This window comes from Colias croceus, chromosome 12 (genome assembly GCF_905220415.1).
Source record: "Colias croceus chromosome 12, ilColCroc2.1".
Lineage (NCBI taxonomy): Eukaryota > Metazoa > Arthropoda > Insecta > Lepidoptera > Pieridae > Colias > Colias croceus.
This window is the reverse complement of record NC_059548.1, coordinates 307,875-333,622: the sequence shown is the minus strand read 5'-3', so window position 1 is coordinate 333,622 and position 25,748 is coordinate 307,875. Positions and strand designations below refer to the sequence as shown.

The 25,748-nt window shown below is 37.1% G+C and overlaps 2 protein-coding genes across 4 annotated transcripts in view; one reads left to right on the top strand and one right to left on the bottom strand.

Moving 5' to 3' along the window:
* LOC123696189 (E3 ubiquitin-protein ligase Ubr3) overlaps positions 1 to 25,748 on the bottom strand; it is a 52,448-nt gene that overhangs the window by 16,071 nt on the left and 10,629 nt on the right. Inside the window, exons 2-8 of the mRNA XM_045642249.1 lie at positions 21,380 to 21,593; positions 17,842 to 17,967; positions 17,308 to 17,440; positions 16,812 to 16,933; positions 16,055 to 16,196; positions 15,314 to 15,722; positions 14,388 to 14,764 (exon numbers count right to left, since the gene is read on the bottom strand). Of these exons, the coding sequence (XP_045498205.1) occupies positions 14,388 to 14,764; positions 15,314 to 15,722; positions 16,055 to 16,196; positions 16,812 to 16,933; positions 17,308 to 17,440; positions 17,842 to 17,967; positions 21,380 to 21,593 (1,523 nt within the window). The remainder of the gene's footprint in view (positions 1 to 14,387; positions 14,765 to 15,313; positions 15,723 to 16,054; positions 16,197 to 16,811; positions 16,934 to 17,307; positions 17,441 to 17,841; positions 17,968 to 21,379; positions 21,594 to 25,748) is intronic.
* Positions 249 to 13,641, top strand: LOC123696512. Of its 3 annotated transcripts, none has more exons than XM_045642718.1 (10): positions 249 to 836; positions 8,371 to 8,512; positions 10,122 to 10,259; positions 10,503 to 10,720; positions 10,919 to 11,011; positions 11,423 to 11,550; positions 11,801 to 12,040; positions 12,198 to 12,329; positions 12,598 to 12,767; positions 13,423 to 13,641. In XM_045642718.1, the coding sequence occupies exons 1-10, from the start codon at positions 273 to 275 to the stop codon at positions 13,587 to 13,589; spliced, it is 1,992 nt and encodes a 663-aa protein (XP_045498674.1). In that variant the 5' UTR covers positions 249 to 272; the 3' UTR covers positions 13,590 to 13,641. The 3 variants fall into 3 exon arrangements, with proteins under 3 accessions (XP_045498674.1, XP_045498673.1, XP_045498675.1); XM_045642717.1 differs by lacking the exon at positions 11,423 to 11,550 and adding an exon at positions 11,229 to 11,356 and having other exon boundaries at positions 250 to 836; XM_045642719.1 differs by lacking the exons at positions 249 to 836; positions 11,423 to 11,550 and adding exons at positions 6,032 to 6,553; positions 11,229 to 11,356.

Here is a 25,748-nt window from a genome sequence, read left to right as displayed (position 1 = left end):
GTTTATACAGATATACAGATCATAATACCGGTTCTACAACTAAGTGAGCAGCGTGACATAACTGGCTAGAAATGTATGGCTAAAGTGTTCTGTAACATTTCATCTAATCTAATTTTATAATATGTATGATATTCAATGAATCTTTATTCGCTACAATGGTGAGAATGAACGGTAACTTGGGCACATTATGTATTGTGCGCTGTGCACCCCCGTGCTAGCGTGCGTCACCGCGGCAACAGGCAGCAGACACCAGTGGGAGTCCGACCGTCGCCATGTCCGGTCGCGTGAGAGTGCTCTTGGCTCTCATCGCCGTGACGAGCACACACGCGTTGATCGACGAAGCGGTCGACGTGATCCTTCTGAGTAAACAAATCGGTGAGGAGGTCCTCAACTCCTGGGATGTCATCGGCAAACCGTTCAACGCCACCGGTGGCGTCGAATTGCCGTTGATTCGTAAAAGAGAAAGGCAGGTATTGGCGCGCTTGTCCGAGATAACGCGTGCTATTCAGAAATTAGAGTTGCAAGTGGATAGAAGTTCGGTAGTCGCCACGCTGCTGGCTAAGAGCGTGGGTAGAGGGGCCCGGCTCGAACTGAGGCTGCACGAAATGGCCGATTTGCTGAGTCGCGTGGAATCAGCCGATCGGATGATGCGGGAATATGTGAAGCTACAGCAGGAGCTGGAGAGGAGAACGCTTGAAGACTTTGCAGACTGGTGCGTGTCGCACGACCGCGGCGCGCTGCCGGGCCTCATGGAGAGGATCCACGCCTTGATTGTTCCACCGTATAAACACCTTTTTGTGCGCGGACTAATGGAACTCATTGTGGATGATTTAGAGGTTTGTATTACTTTCGCCTTCAATTACATTTTCGTATTATTCCTCCTTTTGTCGGCCACGACATTGGATGCGATGCGGAAAACATATTAAGTTCAACTTGAACTTTGACATTGCAAGTTATTATTATTGTAAAAGTTTTGCTGAGCAATTGATAAGTAAACATATAGATTACAAATGTTACAGAGATAAGATAAGCTATAATTCTCATAGCACAGCCATTCAATACGTGAGAAAGTTCATAAGTTTAAAAAAGTATATCAAATTGCATTTACATAACGATACATATTTCTAATATACTATATTCTATTCTATATACTACATCCTATATTAATTATAATTTTAATATATTGATATTTAAATACGTACACATTAACGACTACTTCTTTATTTAATTCGCAAGATTTAGAGTTACCCTCTTTTGCGTGTCTATACCGTTTGCCTGAGCACCGACAGGATGTTAACAGTAAGAATCAAGAATATTTCTTCAAATACCAACTTGAAACCAGATGAAAAATGTTTGGCATAACTCGTATTCGATGTAAAACATGACATTCCACCAGCACATTGTACTGCATCGGTTTATTGACTGACGGATCAATTGTGCATCCGCTATTCAGACTCCTTTATTCATTACATTTGTTAACAACTCAAGTTTCTTGATCATTGATAACACAAATGTATACATGTAGCATAAAACGTATGCCCGTTTAAATGTTTGGTTTATTTATTTAACAATAGTAAAAGTATGTGAATATTATCACAGCAACGCAGTCAATATACTCGTTCATTATCACTGGTTTCAAGGAAGTTTATTGAAATCTGGTAACGTTCGCCGATTTATTTTACAGTTTTCGCAGTTCTTGCTAAGTTTACGTATACAATGTAAGCGTATTCGTAGATATATAATATAATAATTTTTTCCTTTAGGGGTTTCGTCATTAATTTATGTACCTATTTGAAATGCCCAGTTATTGGTTATTTTGTAGTATGTTAAAGAAATTACGTCTTTGGTTACCTTCTTTATATCAACCGTAGCAAAGCAATGTTTTAGTTACAGTAGTATTAACACAGAAATATACTTCACGCAAGGTTTATAGCCTCACTCAAATATACTTTAAAAACTCGCAACTCGCAAGCGAGAGTGAAACCGCGCTGTAGGTACTGGGTACCTGATGAACGAGTTTTTCCAAAACCTATGAAAGATATAGTCAATCACATTCCTTCCACACTGTACCATACTTAGAGCATCATAAAAACACTATAAATACACACATTAACCATAATATCCTGAACATTTTAGTCACATTATTGTTTTACGAGGCTTTCGTCTGTGCTTTCGTTTCGGGGTCGAGGGCTGATTAAACTCGTAAGTATCACTATATTATTATACGTCTGCCGAGATAACCGTTATTGTATGAGTCATTGAGCCCGGTGTCACGCGGCCGATTGTTTTTAATAAAACACCGTACATGAGCCTATTGACCGTTGTCACATATTAAGTAGTTACTACTGTTATAGATACAACCTAACAGCTTACTATGTAATTGTAATTTTGCGTTGTTACATGAACGAAGATAAGACATGTTCAATATATTACAGAAATGTGATTATCTCATTCTGCTCACTTCCAAGTTCGTGTTAAGTACCTATTTAGTGAAGAATTTCATTCTTATTTTAATTTTAATTAATTTTAAAACGACATCCTTTAGTCTTCGTATTTAGATGAAAACTTTTCCCTGTTAATCGAGTGCTGTGAATACGAGGGTAAATATACAGGATACAATACATTCTTCAATATGTTGTTATTAAACAAAAAAATATATAAAACCACAAAAGTATGAGATACATGAGCATTGAGCAACAACAAAACGTTCATTTACGTCATTTTGTTTTTGTTAATAAGTCTGTAACTGATCGAAGTGTACAAGTGTGAAAATGATAATTTTTGCTATTTTGAATATGAGATATACAGTGAGTCAGTGGGGTCACTTGCCCGCGGTTTGATAAACCAGCGCTACCGGAAGCCCACAAGCGTGCTGTGGTAAAAAATATTTTGACTTTATGGTCGAGGATATTTAAAAATAATATAAAATTTATATTTCACACCTAACTAAATGTCGTGAACTCGTTCACATATTTTAAATTATAAATTTTTAGTTTTTATTTTGTACAGGGAAAGCTAATATTGAAGTGACATTGCGTTTTTACAACTTAAAATATTACAATACCAACATTCTTTAAAGTATTATATATTATATAAGCTTTCTAAAATCGAAGCGAATGTCGATACGAGACTTCTTAAAAAACCGCTAGTTTAAAAATTACATACATTTACATCCAAGTAAAATTCGAATAATACCTACATCTATACATACTTACATATAATAAATCTGTAGAAGGGTCAATTCTGTACATTGAAAATATTGAAAAAATAACTAGCAGGGGGTGTTACTGGATCGATACCAAACCCAAATATGTGATTAAAAAAATTTTTGTCTGTCTGTCTGTCTGTCTGTATGTGAAGACATCACGTGAAAACTACCGGTTCGATTTCGATGAAACTTGGTATAATTATACCTTATTATCCTGGGCGTAAAATAGGATACTTTTTATCCTGGAAAAATACGTAGAAAAAAAATTAATCTCAATTTTTCAGTTATCCATAGACGTTGTTCTGTAGAACCGCGAACACACGTTGCGTATTATTATAGACCTAGCCGTATTTGGGTCCAATAGATATTTATAAGATGTCATTGTCCGAGTTACTCAAATTGGAGAAATAAACCATCCACGCAAAGACCGACATTCGCGCGGACGGAGTCGCGGGCGGAAGCTAGTCTATCATATAAATTGTGTGACGTTAACAAATCTGCTCGCACCAGATAGGACATGATTGACAGAAGGTCAAACAATATACACTCACAATTACGCGCGAGATACATAAGCTTCCGTTTTATTTCATTCAATTTTACTCCACTAACATAGCACTAGATTCTAGTTGTAGACAAGGTTATCAAGTACTGTATACTACATATATAATATGTATTTACATGTATGTTAGTGCGTAATGTGTCGTCTTCTCGTACGTATTACTGTTCCCTTCATTCTGATTAATTCATCCATCGTTGTTTCGCTATAGTTATGTGACGAAAATTAAATTAAAACGTTTACAAATATAGGAAACTTTACAAAAATTTACAATCATGAAGGAACAGTTCTCTATGCAAAAACAGTCTACCAATCATTGCATTTGATTGAATATTTCCATTCATCTACAAAGAAGAATTAACAAAGACAACTAGGTACAACATAAATCTTCTACAATCGAGACAAACTTATCTCTCACTAGCTGCTCCGCGCGGTTTCACCCCCGTGGCTCCACCCCCGTTGGTCGTAGCGTGATGATATATAGCCTATAACCTTCCTCGATAAATGGGCTATCTAACACCGAAAGAATTTTTCAAATCGAACCAGTAGTTCCCGAGATTAGCGCGTTCAAACAAACAAACAAACAAACTCTTCAGCTTTATAATATTAGTATAGATTTTTTGCAAACAAGGCTTGTTTCCCGATCGTCGAATGGAATACCTATGCTACCGAATTGAAAAGTCCTCAATCACAAGGAGTATTCACATGTACATGTGTGAGGGTGCGGCGTCACTCGGGAGGATACGTTAATTTAAATCAATCAGCGATGCACTTTTCGTGACCCGTAAATTTTAGGAGAATTTGTACATACATCGTGGTATCGTTTTATCATTTAGTAAAACAATGTACATTTTATTTTTCACATATAATTATAGATAAAACGTGTTCCGAATAAAATAGAATACAGTTTTAATTTTTTGCACGTATGGTATTATTTCTGTACTAAGATATAGTAGTATTTTATATTTTAACAAAACAAACATTAGTAGGTACGCGAACTAGTCTCCTGGTATAAGATTACAATAATAAGTGCTATCAAATGATTCTTGGAAAGTGTTATTGAAATAACTGCGTAATGCGTCAGTTATGCTTAGATATAAAATAAAATTTAAGTCGAATATAAATAAACGTTTTATATGCATAGCATACTTTATAGCCAGCCATGTGATAGTTTTGCGGATGTCATACTAAAAAAACTTCCTTTATTTATTGTACTGGTACACGTTTCCTTTTAAAGCATACTTGTATGATTACTAGACATCTATAAAGTTCAAACCGATACGTATCGAAGAGATACAACAGAAATAAGAAACTGACTTCTTAATAAATCAAATAACGTATCCTATTAAAATCATTTTTGTAAAAATATTCGATTTAATTAACCTAGGTGTCCATATATGTATCGAGAATTTCATACACATTAACGCGCCCGTAAAACACAACTTCCACTTCATAAATAATACCGTGAGCATTACGAAAATGCATTTCAGGGATCCATGATTCCGTACGCCTCCTCAACGCATTGTTTATTTCTACAGCGGCAAAGTCATAAAGCGATAAACAAATAAAAGGGCGCAGCCCTTGCACGCGCCAGCCCTCCGCATCCCAATATACAAGTATACACACGCATACACTGTGCGCATACAATAGAATCCATCCTGACATATTGTCCCGCGACGTCGCACGTCAGCTGATACATGAATTTACAAAATACGCACTTCTGCCAATGCAATATCGATCTTATTGCAACGCGATAAGAGATATGTTGATAGTAAACTGTCTTGAGCTGAGGTAACCGTATTAACATATGCAACACAGTGATGGAGAGGATGGTATCGATAATGTTTATTTTAGACTAAAGAAATTAGTGTTCAAGACAACAAAATATGTAGTATACATACTGTACAGCTAAATATTATAACTTGGAATTATTTCCGGATTTATTTATAAAATAATTTAGCAGGCAGTCATTATAAGACATTTTTAATCGCTTAAAATGTTCATTTTTTTACACTATAATACGCCTAATGCCTATACTATGGTTAATACGTAACTCGCAAAATCGTACTTACATTCGAATCGGTGTTAATTCAAGGTTAAAGTGGACATAAAAAAAATCGTATCGTCACGCGCCATTTATTTTTAGTTAATACGAATATAAGCCTACAAAACGAGTATTCAATTCACAAAACCGTGCACGTGAAATCATCGACTCGTGTACATCACTAGAGGAACCCCACTCGCGAGCGGTCGTCCCCTCTCGTCAATCGTCCGCCGCCAGTGCGTTACCAACCGTGGCGCGAGACACTTTAGTGTAAAGTATGAAATTTGCGGCGCTATTTGCGCTGCTGGCCGTCGCCAGCGCAGGCGACCCGACCGCGGTGGACACCGTGAGATCCAAGTTTTACGAGCTAGAGCAGCAGCTGTGGAAGAATGTAACCGATCCGGAGTGGACGCAGGCCGGGCTGGGCGGCGACGTCGAGCTAACAAAGGCTTTTGTGGCGTTCGACGAGCACGTCGCGAGCGTGCCTCGACCGCCGCGCCCGCCGCTGGACTCGTGGCTGTGGATCAAGGCCGTGGAGCGGCTGCAGATGGTGGACGGCTTCTACAAGAGCTTCCTCGAGTTCGTGCACCGGCAGGCCAAGCCGGGCGCGGTGCCGGCGCCGCTGCGCGAGTGGCTCGACCTGGCCGAGAGCATACTCATGGACCCCGTCGCGTCCGTGGCGCAGGCCGTGCGCAAGCTGCACGACCTGCTCGAGCACGGCGACATGTTCCGCTCCGTGTTGCAGGTAAACAGTGACAACTGAAAGTGTCACGAGTCAATACGGCTATTTCGTGATGATTCCTGTCGTATTCTGCGACCTCCTCGATTAAATGCCTTTTGTCACTTCTGCGTCTAAATTGACCGTCCGTGAGTGCGTTGTGAATACTATCGAATTGTTATGAGTTTAGTATGTTAACGTGTTTGAAGTTAATCAAAACAAAACTGCGACGTACGAGATAGTGGTCGTATTGCAAATGTCAGTGACCTAGTGTTTAACATTCAGGCCGTAAAGTTGAGTAACGAACGCCGGCGTGTAATCGAGTCAATATTTCGGAAGTGTCAAGGTGATTCGATAAACAATGGTATAACAAGCTCCGAATAAAAACAATGAGTATAATATAATATGAACAGTCTCTCTTATACTGAATAAGTGACATGAATACAACGTTTTCACACAAGAGTGCAATAACAACGGTTGATTATTCATTGTTCCGATGAATATAGCATAAAACGCAGCGAGCCTAATGAGATTACTAAACATAAACAAAGAAACCTGATACCTTCGCGTCGCTACGTAACAATTACATGCAATGCCTAGGAATCGTATCTGTAATTAGTAATTACTAATATCCTTCCACTGCATTATAACAACTTAATAGACGCATTAAATAACGAGATTACGAAATGGTCTCAAATTAGTAGTAAACATTTATAGTGAAATGTTTTGTGTTATATATTTGCCAGGTATATCGATGTTGCAGTAGAATTGTTTTTAGTATACAAAATCCCTCCAAATCATACAACATTCCTATATCATTTCAAGGAACTTTCACTTGACTCAGCGATGCCGACGAATTCATTTTGTTTTTTGAGCATTACGAATTCATGGAAATTCGTGAGACTTGTAGAATTTGTTTTTATGTCACTTGATCTTAACCGATAATATGTGTTACGAGGTCGAAATGCCAACAACATTATGAATCTATATTATGTATGTACATATTTGTTTGTTTTGAACAAAAACAGCGGATATACTGTCAATAATTCAAGAATGTTACAACACAAACAATATTTATTTAAGTAAATATGTTGTTTAAAACATCGATACGTTTTCAAGCTATAGTTCAGTTTTAAAAAAAAATATTGACTCTACATAAAAATTATAAAGAACATAGGTAATAAGATAATTAATTATGCCAATTAGTAAGGTAATTAAATTCAATAAATACACCCTTCATTAAGAAGTATACAAATTAATCTCCTATATTAGGTAGGCTTATCAAAATTATGTCGGTATAAAGCATTATTTCAATAATAAAAAATTACATCGTTATCGCAATGTAAATATACAACAACACAAGATGAGCGACGCAATGTTATAATAATATACTTTTAATACACTCGTTTCAGCACGCGAATTTTTTTGTCTGTTTCGTTTAAATTTCTATTAGCTTCTGCCTAAGTGAGCCCAACAACCATCAACCAACCTAATAACGAAACTTTCTGACAAACGATATCCTAAATAATAATATTCCAAATCGATAACCTTAATTGCGACAAGAGTTGCTACCCAAATAAAATATGCTAAGCCCTACTAAAATTGCTACCCTTCAATCAATTCACCACTTACAAATAGTGCAAAAGGACCAAATAATACGTATGCTATGGAGTTTCTTGCCGATTCTTCTCCATAGATACTGCTTTCCGAATCGGTGGTAAATGTTAAAAATACTTATGTAATAACGATTCGAAAGTGCTACTAAATAGTAGTCTAATTGAATAAATGAATGTTTGAGTTTTGAGTTTGAGATTCAAATAAACACATGTCAATTGTTATTGCAGGAGAAGCACCCAGACGTGTGCGACCTGCAACTATCGCAGCATCAGCTAATCTATGACATGTATAACACGATCGCCCTCACCGAGATCAAGGGGTACGCCATGATGCAGTTCTCCTGGATGCTGCTCAGGATATACGGGAAAGGTACAAATTGCACAACTGTTATACCGTTTAGCAGGATTTGAGTAAAGTCCTGATTTCGCAAATACTTATAAAAGATTTTCAAAACCAAAAAATTTGCAAGATTTGTGTAGTCCTGAATTCTCAAAGGCAATGTGTCTGTATTTGGAACAAAATCGGCTCATGATAACGATGTTTAAAGTCAAAATTATGATATAACAATTACTGGGAACGAATGAATCAATTTTAAAGAGTTAACTTCTATTGCAAATAATAATTCTGACACTGCACGTGTAGATAAACATACTGTCGTCGTATCTCCAAAGCTATGAGGATCGGATTTCTGAACCGAGTTCTTAGTTATCGTACAAGATACATAAACAACGGAAGTGTGAAATCTGCCCTTGTTTGTTTATATGGTACTGTATAATTTACAATCGTGTCGTTTTATATACTTCAAGATATAAATGTTTTGCACGTCCTTATGTAATTTAATTTAGAGATAATCTTTGGAAGTTCAGCTTTATATTTCACGATTAAGAACGCATTAAGATTTTATGACCTATTTAACGTTCTAATGATAAAACTAGGTAATACAATTGATATAAATGCTAAAATACGAAAGTTATCAGATATAATGAAATACGTGAAGCCCCGCAAGGTTATGGAACTTGACCGCTCGTTGCAATTGGCTTCTCGGAAGTTAATTTGCTCACTTTTAGCTGGTTACCTCAAAATGCATTGTTTATAATCACAATGACATGACAAGAATCATGTTTGTTATTTTTTTTTTGTTTAGTAACGATAAAATTCAGAAAGAAAGCTTTTCCTGGTTAATATAAAATCTTACGTAGGTATCATGGACGTTATTAAAGAAATTAACTTTTATCAAATATACGCCGTTAGCTAACCCAAATTAAACACAAATTTAAAATCGTTTCAGAGATACGTGAACAATAGATTCATAAAAAGATCATGTTTATTCATATGACCCGAATAAATAAGTATATTTTAACCTAAACTGAGTTGAACTGTATTAGAATAAAACACTGAATGCAGTAATGAGATCAAGTTCATACCGCTTATCTCATTTTGCCTATACTCAGAAGCGTAATTGATACAGCACTGATATATAGAAAAACGCACTTTGATTATAATTACATTTATGATAATTATAATAATATAATAATAATAGTAATTTTCACTTCCGCGGAACGAGAAAAGAAAAACACGAACAAACAGTATAAAATTTAACACAATCACGTTAGCGTCTAATACAATTTTACAAGGACAGAGTTGAACGACATTTGGGTCAAATTCAAATGAAGACTTACTCATATCCCTATAAAAACTCATGTTTCTTAAAGAAAAGTAATTGCGTATTAAAAAGTGAATTTTAATTTCATTGCGGATAACATAATTTTTATGTTTGTTTATACTACCTTAGAGAAATCATAAACCGTACATTGACACCTATTATTATCGATTGTCATAATTTCTCCCCATGCTCGTCAACATGTGCTGAATACTAATTACGATTTCTATTGACAATCGATGCTATACACTAGCTCCAACACTTTAACCATATTCCATTTACCAATATATTTTATAAGAAATTAAACAAAATTTTCAGGCAATTTCACCCAAGAGGCAAGTCTGACGAGACAGCGGTACGGCGAGAGAACTGCGCGCACCGCCGCTGCCGCCAGATCTGCTTTATCCATGGCCAGACGCGACTTGTACAGGTGCGACCCACCGGAGCACAAGGAAGGTAAGAATATGCTTTTTATTCATGGTAAGAAAGAACCCACAAACAAAGAAAGACGAACAGTGTATTTAATTATAGATTACCTACTAGAATAAAACTAGAATTGAACAAGTCATATTCAATGACTCAACATCCGGACAAAACAAACACAAAACAAAAAACCATAACTCCAACACTAAACAAAGCCCACCATAATTATATGAAAAACGTTCAAAAAATGACTGATGGATTTAAATAATGTTCCAGGAGAAACGTACGCCGAGGTGACGCGTCTCCTGCAGGGCTACATCGAGAACGAGGTGGACATGAACGCGGACAACACGTGCAGCGAGAACTGCGCCTACTACACGCTCGCGGAGAACCACGGCTGCTTCAAGGACCAGTTCTGCGCCAAGCAGCCCGCCTGCAAGGGCAGGATCATCAACTGCCAGTATATGGACTCCGACATGTGGGTCTGCCCCGCGGTAAGTTAATATTTTAACTACTATTATTATTGCAAATATAGAAAGGTAATTCTCAAGCGAATTCAATTATTTTGTGTCGTTGATAGGCTCGCTTATGTAACACAGGAAAATGTTTGGAAAACCACAACGTAAACACATCATGTAATATCATAATCATTATGCTTGTAGCGTTATTGAAATATTTGAATAATATTACAGAGTAAATCCAGTACGCGAAGATACGAATGGATCGAGTACGAAAACGGGCTCACGCTCGGCCACGCGGGCAGCTGTACGCGCGGGACTACTAAGGTTTCATACGAATAACCTACTTACATTTAGTATATTTTTTTAAGATTCATTCAAAATGTAAATTTTTAAATAATGCACTTGCCATTAACAAACAAATCAAAGAGGTCACGAGACGATGATTTAACGAATGTAAAAATGACTATAGCTATTATTGTCAATCTTACGTGTTTGCGCCAAGCGCCGCTAAAACGAGTAAACTGACGCTAGCACTCCGCAGGTGGACTCGTGGTGGCGTTGGCTATTCTGGCATTGCTCGTATTGTATGTGTCTATGCGACGAGTCGGGCCCCAGCTCCGACCGCTACTTCAGCCTGTGGGACGCCACATCGGACGTCAAGAACAACAAGTTAGTCCCCTTTGTCGGGACGCCCGCACATTTCTATGATTTTTACGCAATAATTTTCTTTCGAAGGTCGACTCCTGGTGGAAGTGGAACCTCCTCCACTGCTCGTACTGTTTCTGTCTGTGCGAAGACGAGCTAAGCGTCGCGGAACGCTCGTTCAGTTTGCGCGAAGCGCTCGCCGACGTCGACAAGAACAAGTCAGTAGCGTCTGAACTCTGACGCGAGCCAAAAACATCTTCACCGTCATCGCTGTACATAAATGCTTTCTTTTCAGCTCAGATGTGGCTAACACGGGAGCTTTTAATTTCTTCACGAAAGCATTTGGGACATACGAGTAGAGTAGCGCGTTTATCTTTAATCGTGTATAACTGCATGGGGTGTGCGGGTGTCCAGTGTCTGTATGACTTTATCTCCTCGAGCAGATAAAGGAACGAGGTTGTTTCGCAGGGTGGTGACGGGAATTCGTCTGGTGAAGTACGGGCGCGTGTTCCACCTGCAGATCAGCGAGGGCGTGCTGGGCGGGCGCGGGGCGGTGAGCGCGGCCGGCTGGGTGCCCGTGCAGAAGTTCGACGTTAGCGACGCGGGAGTGAGAGATGGAGTCGACTACCATACATTGACTTACGAGAAGAGGGCCGTAGATTTGGATGAATTGGACTCGCCACAAGGTTACATTCTGACCGGTGTTAGGTAAATATATGCGAATATTACTTTTTTCTGAGCAATAAACGATTAAATGTACACTAACCCTAGACATTGTTTTGTATGGTATCAAAAGCAAAGCAAAATTACTAATTATAAACACAAACAGTTTGATTGATGATTAAATGCTTTGAAATATTTCCAGATTCCGTATGATCGGTGCGCACTTACACTTCGAGATACGCTCAACGCCATTCAACTATACGACTGGCAGACTGTCACCAGCTAGGAGCCAGTGGATAAGCAACGACAACACAGAAGGAGCTGATACTCCAAGGTCAGTAATTTCGACCTTGACGAACAATTATTAAAAAATTTGATTTGCAAGTCAAACGGAACAAAACAAAATTAACATCTAAAGATCATATGACTTTTGTTTGTCTTAACGAAGTTTTTTATCGCGAGCATGCAATAAAATAGCCATTAAACACATAATTATCCTTTATGCAAAATACATTTCACGATTCTCATTTTTATCCTTACATTACGTTTGTTCATATAAACACAGCAAAACGACCATCTTACGACAAAACCCCACATTCCAGGAGCCGTTTGTCCCTATACAAGCCGGACATCCCGACCCGCTCGCACACGCAACTAACCGTGGACTCGAAGCACGACCAGTACGTGGAGTTCACGCACAGCGACTTCGACGCGGACGCAGCGCAGAGCACCGTGCCCTTCGTCGATATACAACCCGTCGAACCCACCAAAGGTAAATTACGATTATCTTTTTTAGAAATTTATTGAATTAAGGATATCAAAGTAAATTTGGAAGTCACAAGGTAAATAACCATCACCTTTTTTTGTATCTTTTACGAATTGACTGAATTAGGAACATCAAAGTAAATTTGGACGTCGAGATCTACATACATGAAGAATTCAATTCGAATTCAAATATTTAACTTATTTAACTAGACTTCGTATAAAAACGTTTTTGAATCGTCAAAATGCAGAAAAATCATGTTTGTAAAATATTTCTAAAACAACTTATTTCTTTTAATTGAGTTCAATGATATGATATATGATATGATGTAATATGAAATGACTGGTACAGTTAAACAACGTAACGTTTGTAGTTATATCACGCTATATTTTGTTATTTTATTGAAGTGAAACTTCTTGATCGGGGTTGTAAAAAATTTAGTGTAACATTTTTTCGTTACGCGCCATCTTTCTTAACCCTACCACGCGTGATTCGACGTATTTCTGTAAAGTTGCATCTAGTAAATTATTTTTTGAAAAAAAAAGGTCATAAAGAAGTTTTACTTCTTACATGTGTACGCTAGTAACACGCGCACATTTTTATTAACAACATAAAATTGTTTATTTTCGCCTAACAACATATAAATATGAATATGAATGTGCAGGCAGTGCGCTAATAAGCGGCGCGGGTATACTGCACCGCGGCGCGCGCGGGTCGGGCGGGTTGCTCGCGCCCAAGCTGCTCACGTACGACTTCTCGCGGCACGTGCGGGCCGACCCGCCGCCCGACAGTGCGGACACGGAGGACTTCATGCCCGTCGCGACCTTCTAGTGTACTCTTATACTCAGTTATGTTAAGTTACAATAAAGTTAAGTGATACGAATCGCTGTTTTATTTTGATCCCGAATCCCAGTTGACTTATTTAAATTTTTGCACTTTACCAAAACATAAATAGATGTAATATAAAATCGTTCATAGATTCCGCGGTAAAAAGCCGTAGATTCAAATAAATAATACATAAAATAGTAATTATAGTAAAGCCATTTTAATAGGCAACATTTGATAGTTCAACAAAATTCAACAACGTTACCTAGTAACGACGACATAGAATAATATATTACATATTTCGTTTTGTTAAAATTGCATATTTGCTTAACTTTTTTCAATTACGAATATTTATAATAATGACCCATATAAGTAATTTTAAAATTTGATTTTACTGATAAACCATTCTAAACAAAATGAACAATTCTGATTTAAAGAACTGGCGTTGCTACAATGTTGTGTCAATAAATCTTTTTAAACCAGAGTCGTTACTCCAAAAATCGAAATCTCACATCTAGAATAGAATGCATTGATTACTTGTAAATAAAGATTATCATAAATAATTAATAAATGCGTTATGTTTTTTTAAATATGTAGATACTAGTCTTGTTTTGCTCCTTTAATTCACAAAAGAAAGTATATTACTGGGACAGGGATATGACGAATTTTTAAATTGACAAATGTTTCAAGTCCGTATCGATGAATTCAGTTTAATCGATGTTTTTAAGCAGGTTGTCGGATAAAATAGATAGACGTCAAATGTTGCCTATGAAATTGTGTCGAGTAGGAAGTAGCGGCACTGACCTGCACGCGCAGCGGGTGCGCGGCCAGCAGCGCCAGCAGGTCGGGCGGCGGCAGCAGGTCGGCGGCGCGCAGCGCGCAGGCGCGGCCGGCGGCGCACAGGAAGGCGGCCAGGTAGCGGTGCAGCGGGAAGTGGAAGGAGGCGTGCGCGTGCGGCGCGCGGGGCGGCGCGCCGACCGCCGCCAGCCAGCCGCGCAGCGCCGCCAGCGCCGCGCGCACCGCGCCCGCCGCCAGCGCGCCGTGCTCGGGCGCGCCCAGGTGCGACAGCACCGACCACATGGGGTACGCGGCCGCCTCCAGCTCGCACGAGAACGCCGCGTAGTACGACGACGGCTCGAACTCGATGTGCCCGCCCGTCTCGCGCACGTTCACGTTCATGCCTGCGCGAGACGACACGTAACGTCTGATTAGTACGATATACAGAGCGATTATTTCATTCAACGAAATACAATACTAGGGCAAACATCGGAATCGAAAAGAGTAACAAAACCGATTTTGAGAAAAACTAATTTTTAATAAATTAAAATTCCTTGCCAAAATTAAGTCAGGGATCAAAACACCAAACCTATATTATTGCACTTATTAATGGGTTTTTCTTATAAGTACTAAGTTCTAGGCAGTAAAAAATACAAGTGATAACTGCGTTAAAAACAACCGACTTCAAACTTGCACTTGCAAAATTTACAAATACCTACAGACAAAAATGTTCATAAAATAAAAACTACTGGGCCTATCCGAATAAAATTTTTATGGGACCAATTCGATACCATCCCGCATCGAACAAAAAAGAATCACGTAAATCGGTTCAGAAACCTCGGAGTAATCGGTGTACATATATAAAAAAAAAAAAAAAAAAATATACCGGCCGAATTAATAACCTCCTCCTTTTTTTTGAAGTCGGTTAAAAAGACAGAGAGTAGCGCGCTCACCCTGCAGCATGGAGAGGAACTCGAACCACATGTTGACGAGCGCGTCGTCCTGCAGGAACAGCAGCGCCACGCTGCGGTGCGACAGCACGTTGTTGAAGTCGGACACGAGCGGCCAGTAGCAGTGCTCCTTCATGACGCGGCGCGTGCAGTCGATCACGTAGTGGAAGTTGCGCGCCGGCTCGTGCAGCGTGTTCTGCACCAGGATCTTGCCCATCATGAGGCGCAGCGACAGCACCATGACGTGCAGCAGGTGCAGCTGCTGCACGCAGCGCAGCGCCAGCGCCTCGTTGCTGAACAGCTGCACGGACATGTGCACCACGCGGTTGGACAGCGTGTCGGGGTCCCCGGCGCTCTCCAGCACCAGCGGGATGCGCGCGTAGTGCAGCACGAACGTGCGCGTCAGGTGCTCCTAGGCAACAACAAACAGACATACATGTTAAATACACGGCGATACAATTATGAGTCAAAAATACGTAAACTAAACAATACAACGTCAAAATTGTCTATTTTTGATGATGAATCATTTTTAAACAAGTTGTTTTACTGGATTTAATAAAACAACAAAAAACTAAACTTACAAATTTAAATAAAAACAACAAAGGCAACATTTATCAGAAAATAATCATTCAACTCGCTTAAACAAAATGCAATTTCTTATTTTCGAAATCACTTCAAAATAACCACAACATGAAATGAAATATTTCCAAAACATTATGTTTCTTACTAGATCTTGTGTCTTACCTTATAATCTTGGTCGGGCAGCATGTTCAACAGCAAACAGACCACGTTCTGCGGGAACTCGTATTTAAACGTCCAGAATATGAACTCGTCAAGTAAAGTTTTGTGCTGCAGTCGAGGTGCTAGCGCTGGTAGGTGCCGGTATCTAGAGAAACAAAGTGAACAATGTTATAAAATATAAAATATTAGAACCTGTGTTAAAAACAACTAAGTTTTGTAAACAAACACTTTTTATTGTTTGTATTTAAATATTTAAACACATCCTGGAAGACCACACACTCAAACTTTGAATGCAATGAATGAGTACCTAACCTAAACTTATGTTTATAGTATGTAACTTACTCTAAATTTTTAACTAACGAATGATATTTTTTATAAAATATACCTATGTTTAAAATTTAAGTTTCTCATGTAAGTGACTTAATGTCTTAATGGGAATAAATGTCTTTAAACCTTAACTATTTACAATAATATCAGAGAAATAATAATCGCTCATTCCTAACTCAAGTAAGCTGATAGTGAGTACAGAAAAGGGATGTAAATTGTCTAAATAATTTAAAAAAATATATATACATATATATAATTGGTTTTAAAAAGAAACAAGTACTCATTTGTTCTTACAGACGCACATGTTCGGTTTCTTGATCAGGAATTGCATTGTTATTAATTGTGCACGATACAATAGTAATTATTTGTTACCTTAGCGTAAGTGTTATATTATTTCTTTACAAAATATAACAATCTATTTAGTGGAACTCACTCGTCGGGCGGCTCGGGCGCGGGGAAGCTGTCGATGGCCTTCTCGTACATGCGGTTGGAGTCCGCCATGTAGCGCCCGTACTCCGTGTCCGGGAACGGGCCCTCCACCAGGTTGCGGTACATCTGCAAAATCATATTTGTGTTATGGTTGTTTATTTCTCTGGCGTCGAATTCACATGGTGAAATTGGTTGTGTAACATTAGAGAATACGGATGCATGCTAAAATATTAAATTTATTGCACCAACGTAAAGTACATATATCAAAAAAATTCATATGATATGAAACTGATACAAATCTCAATTTTGCGAAATTTGTGCCATTTGTTGAATCTCTTTCAATTTTTCATTATTTAACTTAGTTATAGAACTTAGACCGATAAATAATCAGATAAAAGAAACAATTAAAAACGTATAAATAGGGCGATATCTATCTGCAATGTTGCTTGCAGATATTCTTAATTCTTAGGCTATGATAATGTACGGTGGTCACTGCTCACCTGCGGGTTGATGAGCGCCTTGGTCATGGCGCCGCGCATGAGGTCGCCCATGTTGTTGAACTCCATCAGCATCTGCACGTAGCCCTCGCACTCCTGCACCGCCACGCGGTAGTTGTCCGAGCTGCCGCCGTCGCTGCAATCATTACATCATTTTAATCAGTTTTTTTACATTTTATGCAAGTTATGTGTCAAATAAATATAGACCTACCCTTCTAGACTGACTAGCAAATCTACTATTTTAAGTACGAAGGTTTAATCAAGTGAATCAATGAAATCCGTTTGACCAGAAAAAAAGAAATGAACACCTAGTGACCTAACAACTGTGTAGAACTTCGACAACTGTCACCAGATAGCACTGTTCTATGCTACTCTAGGTCATAACCTAGAAGCACTAACAGAGAAGCATACTTCTCGGTGTTTATAGAACTAATTTTACTTTTTGTTTAAAAAAAATACTTAATAAAAATATTCAAGCATGTCCTTTTGTACATTTCTTGTGTATAATACCAGAGTAAAACATTAACTAGTACATACCTGTTTTCTCTAAAGTGCTGCAACAGCCGCAGAATAAGTCGCGGCATCATGGCCTCTGCGACGCACATCAGCTCGGCGGGCGCGGTGCCCGGCCGCGGACACTTGTTGCCGTGGTTACTGCAGAAACTGCAAACAGAAACGAAACAATTAACAAACAAATCATTGTTCTTTGTTCTATTAAAAATAATAAAAGCGAGCCCTACAAATATACGTAGAATGAACAGTCATCAAATTTTAGACTGCAAAGTGCAAAGTAACAGAATTTTACAGAATACAGAATCGAAAGTTCTAACCGTATACATACTGCGGTACTGGTCTATACCTTCAACGCTTTATTATACAAGACAATGATCTGTCGCAAAGTTAAAAGTAAACCATAACAATTACAATCAGCTGTTGCCCGTTGTGCACCATAAAAAATCTATGGCTCAAATATATTCACAGAGCGTAATTGTATGTCATCATAATAAATGTTCGCGTAGGTCAGTTAATAACTCCTGGTAGACATCTGAACACGTGGGCTTATGGCTAACATTAATCACCCGCAGAGCTCGGCTTACTCAAGCGAAAAGATACATTTGTCACGGCGAATAAAGATACTGCTGTATATGGTAGAATGTTGTGATAGCTTCGAAATGATGATTTCCCTTTAGAGTTCTGAAGGTATATAGTAATTATAATTAATGAACAGATTTGTCTAGGTAGATTGTGAAATGGAGTGAAATTAAAGTTTCTTTTTATCCGGATTTTACAGAAGCTGTGATCATTTCTGAAGTATAAAATGAATATAAGTTCATTTGCTTTTTAATCTAGCTAAAGCATCAAATATTTACCGCAATATAATCAAATGAACTAGCATGAAAGGAAGAAGCAGGAAAGGCATAAAGTAGCCCTAATCTACTGTGCGTCAGGTTATCAGTTCTCAAATCAAATCGCCAAGAAACATTATTATGGCAAAAATGTCTAATAATTAATTAATTGGACACTAATATTTTTACAATAAACTCGGAACTCGATAAATCAAAACCAGCTTCAATTTGTTTTTATCTATCTTCATTCACAATAATAAAATTTGGCACATTCGAGCTGCGGCACTGCGTAATCCCGTTTTGTCACGTTGCCAAACTGTGCCGAGTTACACAGTTATCTCTATTTAGATGAGGCTGGAGGCAAAGGTTAAGGTTAGTTACGACTTACGAGCCTATTGTTCCTTCACCTTCCGGGAAACTATTCTTAGGTATGTTATATATGCTTACAGTTTATGGGGCTCTGACATTCCCGCTTTGTATATGTTGCGGCAAAAGCGAAAAGAGCCAGAATTAATTGAAGATGAATTTACCACACCGGAAATCTCTTAGCTATGTATATAGTACATTGAATTCAATGAGAACGCAAAGCAATAAGGAACCCTATGAATAGAACTGGATAGCTAAATTCTCTACCAAACATTGAACTTTGCACTTTCATAGAATCTTATCTATGAAAGATTTGATCATTCGCGACTAACATTATGAAAAATAGGGAAGAATTGAATATGATGATGATAAAAAATAATTGACCAATTAAGAAAAACATAACCTACTCAAATTGAAAGTTTAGCTTAAAACCGTATTATTCGGGTTAATGAGTTATGGGGTATTTTATTCTATTGAGTGTTTTTAATCAATAGTTACATTGCAATAGCAATTACCCCAACTCTATTGATTGCTTTTAATAAATAGTTACGTCCCTCCACTTGCCTATAACAAAAGCCTAACTATTTACATGTCAACGCAATGGGCAACATTGGCATGGTGTTACGGTGAAGGTAACGGCGGGGCTGTTTGGTCGGTGACCGCGAATGACTCTGTTATGCAACCGCCATTTTTAATTAAGACTTACCTATAATACTATACGGGTAAACAATAAATTTTTTATTTCAAATTCGTTGTGCAATAGTAGCCAATTACGAGTATATAAATAATAGTAAGAAAAATAATACGTCATGTTGGATAATCCTTTAAAAATTTAACAATCTCTTTCTTTTTGAAGTCAATTATCACAATTTTTCGATACAGAAATTTTATTTTGTGATCGATTTAGATATTGTCTACAGTCATTATTATCACGTACTCTTTAATAACAAAGTTGCAAAATTAAATGACGATAAATATAATTCTCATACCATCAGACATCAGAGAGAAAATGTGATATATTTAATAGGAGCTCATATCCGAAGCGATATTAAAAGATCGTTAGATAAGCTTTTATCAAGGTTTCTCATACATTAAGCTTACATAGCGATGACAATAATGTTCGTAACGTGTTCTATACTGAGTGTATCTTGGCTAAAAATACACTTTTATTGCTTACATCGATAATAATTACTGAAGATAATAATTATAATTAATTGATACATGGAAATTGGCGCCGCTTAGGGATCATAAATAAGATATTAAAACCGAGGATATATAACCGAGGTGTAATCTGTTCTTTCTTAGTGGGTATATCATCTGATAATAAATACGACAGTCTACATAAAGAGGTTAAGGATCTTGCTGGAATAAAGATATAAGATAAAGCTTAGTTATCAAGCTTTTTAACACGGACAAGGAAGAATCGAGAACAAAAATAGTTATCTGGAATTTTCAATACAAAACTAAGTAGCCACCTGTGTGCGAATAAATGTGATAGAAATATATAGATATATCACGAGTGGCTAGAAGCTGATAACAACACCTCTATTCCTTTTAAATACTGTGTAATCTTTATCTATAGTCACTATTATCACAAGTGGCTTGTCTTATTCGTTTAGATATCACATCTAATTTGCATAGTTAAGTCGTCTAACGCGCGATTAAGCATCAATTAAGAAACATATCTCATTTAGCATAAACAGCGGACATTAAGTATCAAACAAACACGCTCGTAAAAGCTATATTTACAATACGATCCCTTCGCTAGTCCCGCGAGGGCCTCCGCTCGCCGCAGGGCTACCGGCTAATGCCGGGTGACGGCATCCCGCCCACGTGAACGACTTCCACTACTGCCCTTCGGTTCGCTTGTTTTGTATACGATTACGCGAAAACTGACTTGTTGGGAAATTCCTCGTTTAGGATTGCAGTATTTTAAGTTATGAACATTTTGGCTCAATAGAAGAAACCTCGTGTATTACGTACCAATATAAAAGAGCGTTTTTAATAGACAGCTTAATCGTTTGATTATCATACGAAATTTGCAACGAACTCCTTGAAATTGATTTAGATAATCGTGTATATTTTCCTTAAAAGCAAGGATCACACCTACATATGATCACTTCAAGTGACGAGCAAACTATGGACCTTAAAAGAGCAACTATGGACTTTTTTGCCGGTTCTTCTCCATAGATACTGTTTTCCGAATCGGTGGTAAATGTAAAAAAATGTTATGACGATTCAAAAGTGCTTTTATAAGAAGTCTAATTGAATAAATAAATAAAAGTTTCAGTTTGATGCATCTACTCCTTCCCCCAAACGCCTAGCTGCTAACAGACACCAGTTGCAGTGGACTCAGAACTCACCCGTCCTCCTTCATGACGGACTTGTCGCCGCAGTCGCACGCGCCGCCCGCCTGCGACAGGAACATGTTGAAGTCGTGCGTCGAGTGGTCGCCGCGGTGGAAGCACTCGCGGCAGATGGACATGCACGGCGAGATGCCGCACGTGCGGCACCGGTACGCGACCACGCGCGGAATCCACACCAGACCGCATTTATCGTGCTTGTCGTAGCTTCGCACTGCAACAGGAAAATACCATTGTTAAGCGATACCTTAAAAATATAATAAAGTAAAATCTTAGTTAAAACTACACACTACAAATATACGTAATAATTCCTACAGTTTCCAATGGTCTTATTCCTGGAACCTAATCAATGTTACACAATACATCAATTGCATTACATCCAAATCCGTCCAAGAAAAAACGGATAGGTAGCGCAGGCGCGTCATTAATTAACAACTAGAATGATACGAAAAGCAGCATGGCAAAGTTCACTTGCAAGTGATCTATTAACACTATCATAACACTGACACAAAATAATTGATAGCGTAATAAAATAATAAAATTGCGCAATTAAAGAAACGATTAACTTTACGATCTACTAAGCTCTAGGGCATTTCGATGTGCGCATTTCCTGAACGATTAATCCGAGTAGTTGGAGCTGTGCTGGTCCGCTGGTGTGTACTGAACCGAGAAATCTTTGCTTACTTCATCATAAACCTACTCCATACACGCTCCGATTTATACGATGTGTTTATACTTGTTAAAAAACCAAAAACGGGTTTGTTTATGTTGTAAGTTCATAAAACATTACAATCATTTCAAAGGAAGGAATTTTTTAATAAAACAAAAACGAGAGATGAGATAAGATATTAATTAGAATATGTATAAGCAAAGGTTGATTTTTTTTTAATCCTTATAATCGTACATAGTTCGAGATGCTGGATTTGCAACTGGGTTTAAATATTTAATAAACTATTATTTATAAGTTTCCAGATAAATGACTAACTTTTCCTAAAGGATTGTAAACATGTTTAAGTTTTGAGTATATGAGTGTTAACATTATATTATCTATAGAGGCTAATGGAAGAAATGATGAAATTACGTGTATAACATAGTCTCACTATCAATGCATGGGTATTTTTGTCAAGGAAAATCCGGCAAGATCGCTTGTAATATCTAATATTTTAATAGTAACTATCTCTGACTGTAATTTTATTCTGTTACACAGAAAACATAATTACAGGGTGGTGCATTGATTAAGTAATCATTTACACAAATTATTTTTAAAATAAGTTAATCAACAAAATTGTTAAAATAAGTTAATCATCAAGTAGTTGACTGACTGATGCCACTGTGACTGTCAATTATTGTAGCGAGTATAGGTCTACCAGAATCTGATGGCATATTTATATTTAAGAAATAAAAGATTTTCATGTGGCAACTTATTTGACAACTATCAAATTGTTTGTCAAATTATTTGTCTTTTTTGCAGTTGATGAATAATTTTTAGGATTTTGTCTAAAAAATCTTCGAAAATGTCGAAAAAGCCGCTGCGATCACAAGCAAGAGGTCTTGTTTATAATGTCTATAGAAAAACATTCGATGAAGAAGGGTCAAACACATCACAATTTTCAATTTTGAAGATTTTATTGGTAAATTGGACTTACCCGTTTTGATACTTTAAATTACAAAATATTATATGTAGGTAACTATAATATTGTTTGTTGATTAGAATATAATTTTATGAAAACTTATTACAGGAGTTTCCAATACGGCTATTCGTCAAGTCCAAGCTGTCCAAGTCAATTTTATAATGTGTGTATCTGTTAATAATTACGAAAATAAACATAGTTTTATTTTATTTTAAAAAATTATAAGCAGTTTTGATCTACATTATATCATTATATCGATATTTTCACATGGCATACTGGTAATGAATATACAAATATAGGTATGTGTAAATAATAATATGTATTACCTGTATAAAAGTAATATGTATAATTGTATATTATACATGTAAGTATGTACCTACATAATATTAAGTGGATATCTCATTATTAAGAACAGTATTGTCCACTTATGTAATGTGACTAATTATATTGAGATCAAAATAAAAAATAAGCAGTATCAAGATCGTTCAGTCCATTTTCCCCAGGGTTGCACACTCTAAATTTTGATTTCCCTAATTGCCATCAGATTCTGGTTTACCTATAACTTTTTTCTTTTGTTAACGTTAAAACCGTTCATAACAACAAAAACAACATTGTTTACTTATTAGGCTTAAAATATAAAAACAAAAAAAAATAATTTCACATTATATTTGTTTTTTATGACTTAACAATAACAACCTCATCCAATTGCTAAACCGTTGAACACACTATTAATAATGATCTATACATTACAAGCTTATTTAATAATGTAATTAGTTTCGCGTCCCCAAGTTTGCAGACATGTCTTGGTATTTCGGTAACCGGGCGGCGGCGCGGGCGGCCGGAGCGTTGACTCGCGCGGTTTTCCGCGAGCGCGTGCGTTGACCCCCAACAGCTGATGACCACGTGACTCCCTCCCCTACGAGGGAACACGTTCCGAGAATAAACCCACTTTTTCCCTGCCGATGACTAATTGACCGCCTCTTTATACTTGATTATTTATCGCGCATGCACCTCCGTGTTTTCGCGGTGTGCACAGTGCAGTACAAAGCAATTGTTTGCTATCAGTATAAATCATATTGCAATACCTTTTAACAATGTATTGAAGTAATTTGATATTATATATTTGAAGAAATGAAAATTAATAAAAGAGTCGACTTATGTATAATCAATGATTTGTTGAAATTGTGTTTCGAATTTCGATACAACGTTATATTACACATTCAAAATGATAATATGTAGTATTTTTATATACACGAATTATTTTCCACTCATATTTAATTGCTCATTGTTCTCTTTACACAAAACACATCCATGATTTATAAACTTAAAATTATATATCTACATATTTCACAATATTGCAATTTTAATATTGATTTAATGTTAATAGTAACTTCAACAAGTACCAAACAGTTAATGAACCAACAATAACAAGGAACGAGGCCTCGTGCGCACGATCATGATTAGACAAATATCGGTATGTTTTACAAATTCGCAAGCGATCTGTCTGTGATAATAGATTTGCTTTACACCGCGGGTTTTCCCAACAAAGAGCACGTTGGAATGACCATTGATGTCAAATCTATTTAACGATGTGTATCATTACACAAAAAGGCTAGGTGTGTGAAAAAACAATGGCATTTATAACTAATTAAGTATATTGTGCTATAGTAAAATTTAGAATAACCAGTCATCTCTTAAAATTGATTAATTATAAATACATATTTGTATGTATATTCTCCGTGATTCGCATGTACATGAAGAATTTGTATAAAGACCAAAATCAAATAAAAATGACTCACGAAATTCCACCCTCACAAAAGCACGAGTCTCATACCATCAAATATTATGGTAAACAACGTCATATAAAGCGCTTATGCAAGCGAATGCGCGAGGACATACGAGATACGCATGCAAATGCAGATAAACAAAAAACAAATTCTGTTTGGTTTCTAAAGAAAAATACTAAAACAGCAATCTCTGTCTCTGCATTTGAGATGAGACATAAGTATCGCAGATATTATGTTTAATAATTAATAATAATCAAAGTTAATAAACATTTTAATTTATGTTAATTTTCATAGCAGGTGTATCGCATAGCCTATGCCATATTATTTATGATAAGGTATTGTTATAATTGGTACATTACTTTTTATAACTTTGCATAAATATCTAATACCTACCCATTAAAACGAGTTGAATAAATGAAATGATAATAATGCACATAGATAAAAATACTAAAACGTTATAGCATGGGTATTGTTGTGTGAAGTTTAATTGGCATGTGCTTGCAAGACAATAGGAGAAGAAGAGGAGAAGGATATCAAGTCGTAACTCGTAAAGTCTCGTTAATAGCTTTATGACCTATTGAGGAATTCTTCTACATTTAACTTTACTTATTGATATATTATTCAGGATCTATAGAAATGGATGTCACCATATTTTTTTTTATTTTTTTTTTTATGTATAAGTCGGCAAACGAGCTTGCGCGTCACCGTACAGAAAGCGATGATTGGCGCCGCACACAGACGCTGGAGTATTGTGGTTGCGTTGCCGGCCTTTGAGGGAGGAGTACGCTCTCTTCTTAAAGTGTTCTAAATTATAGTCCTTGGGAAATGCCGAATTTGGAAGGTAGTTCCACAGAGGAGTAGTGCGCCACCGTAGCTATTGACATTTGCACTTATTTATTTATTTATTTATTTACTCTTTATTGTACAACAGTCTTATAAAATAAAAGTACA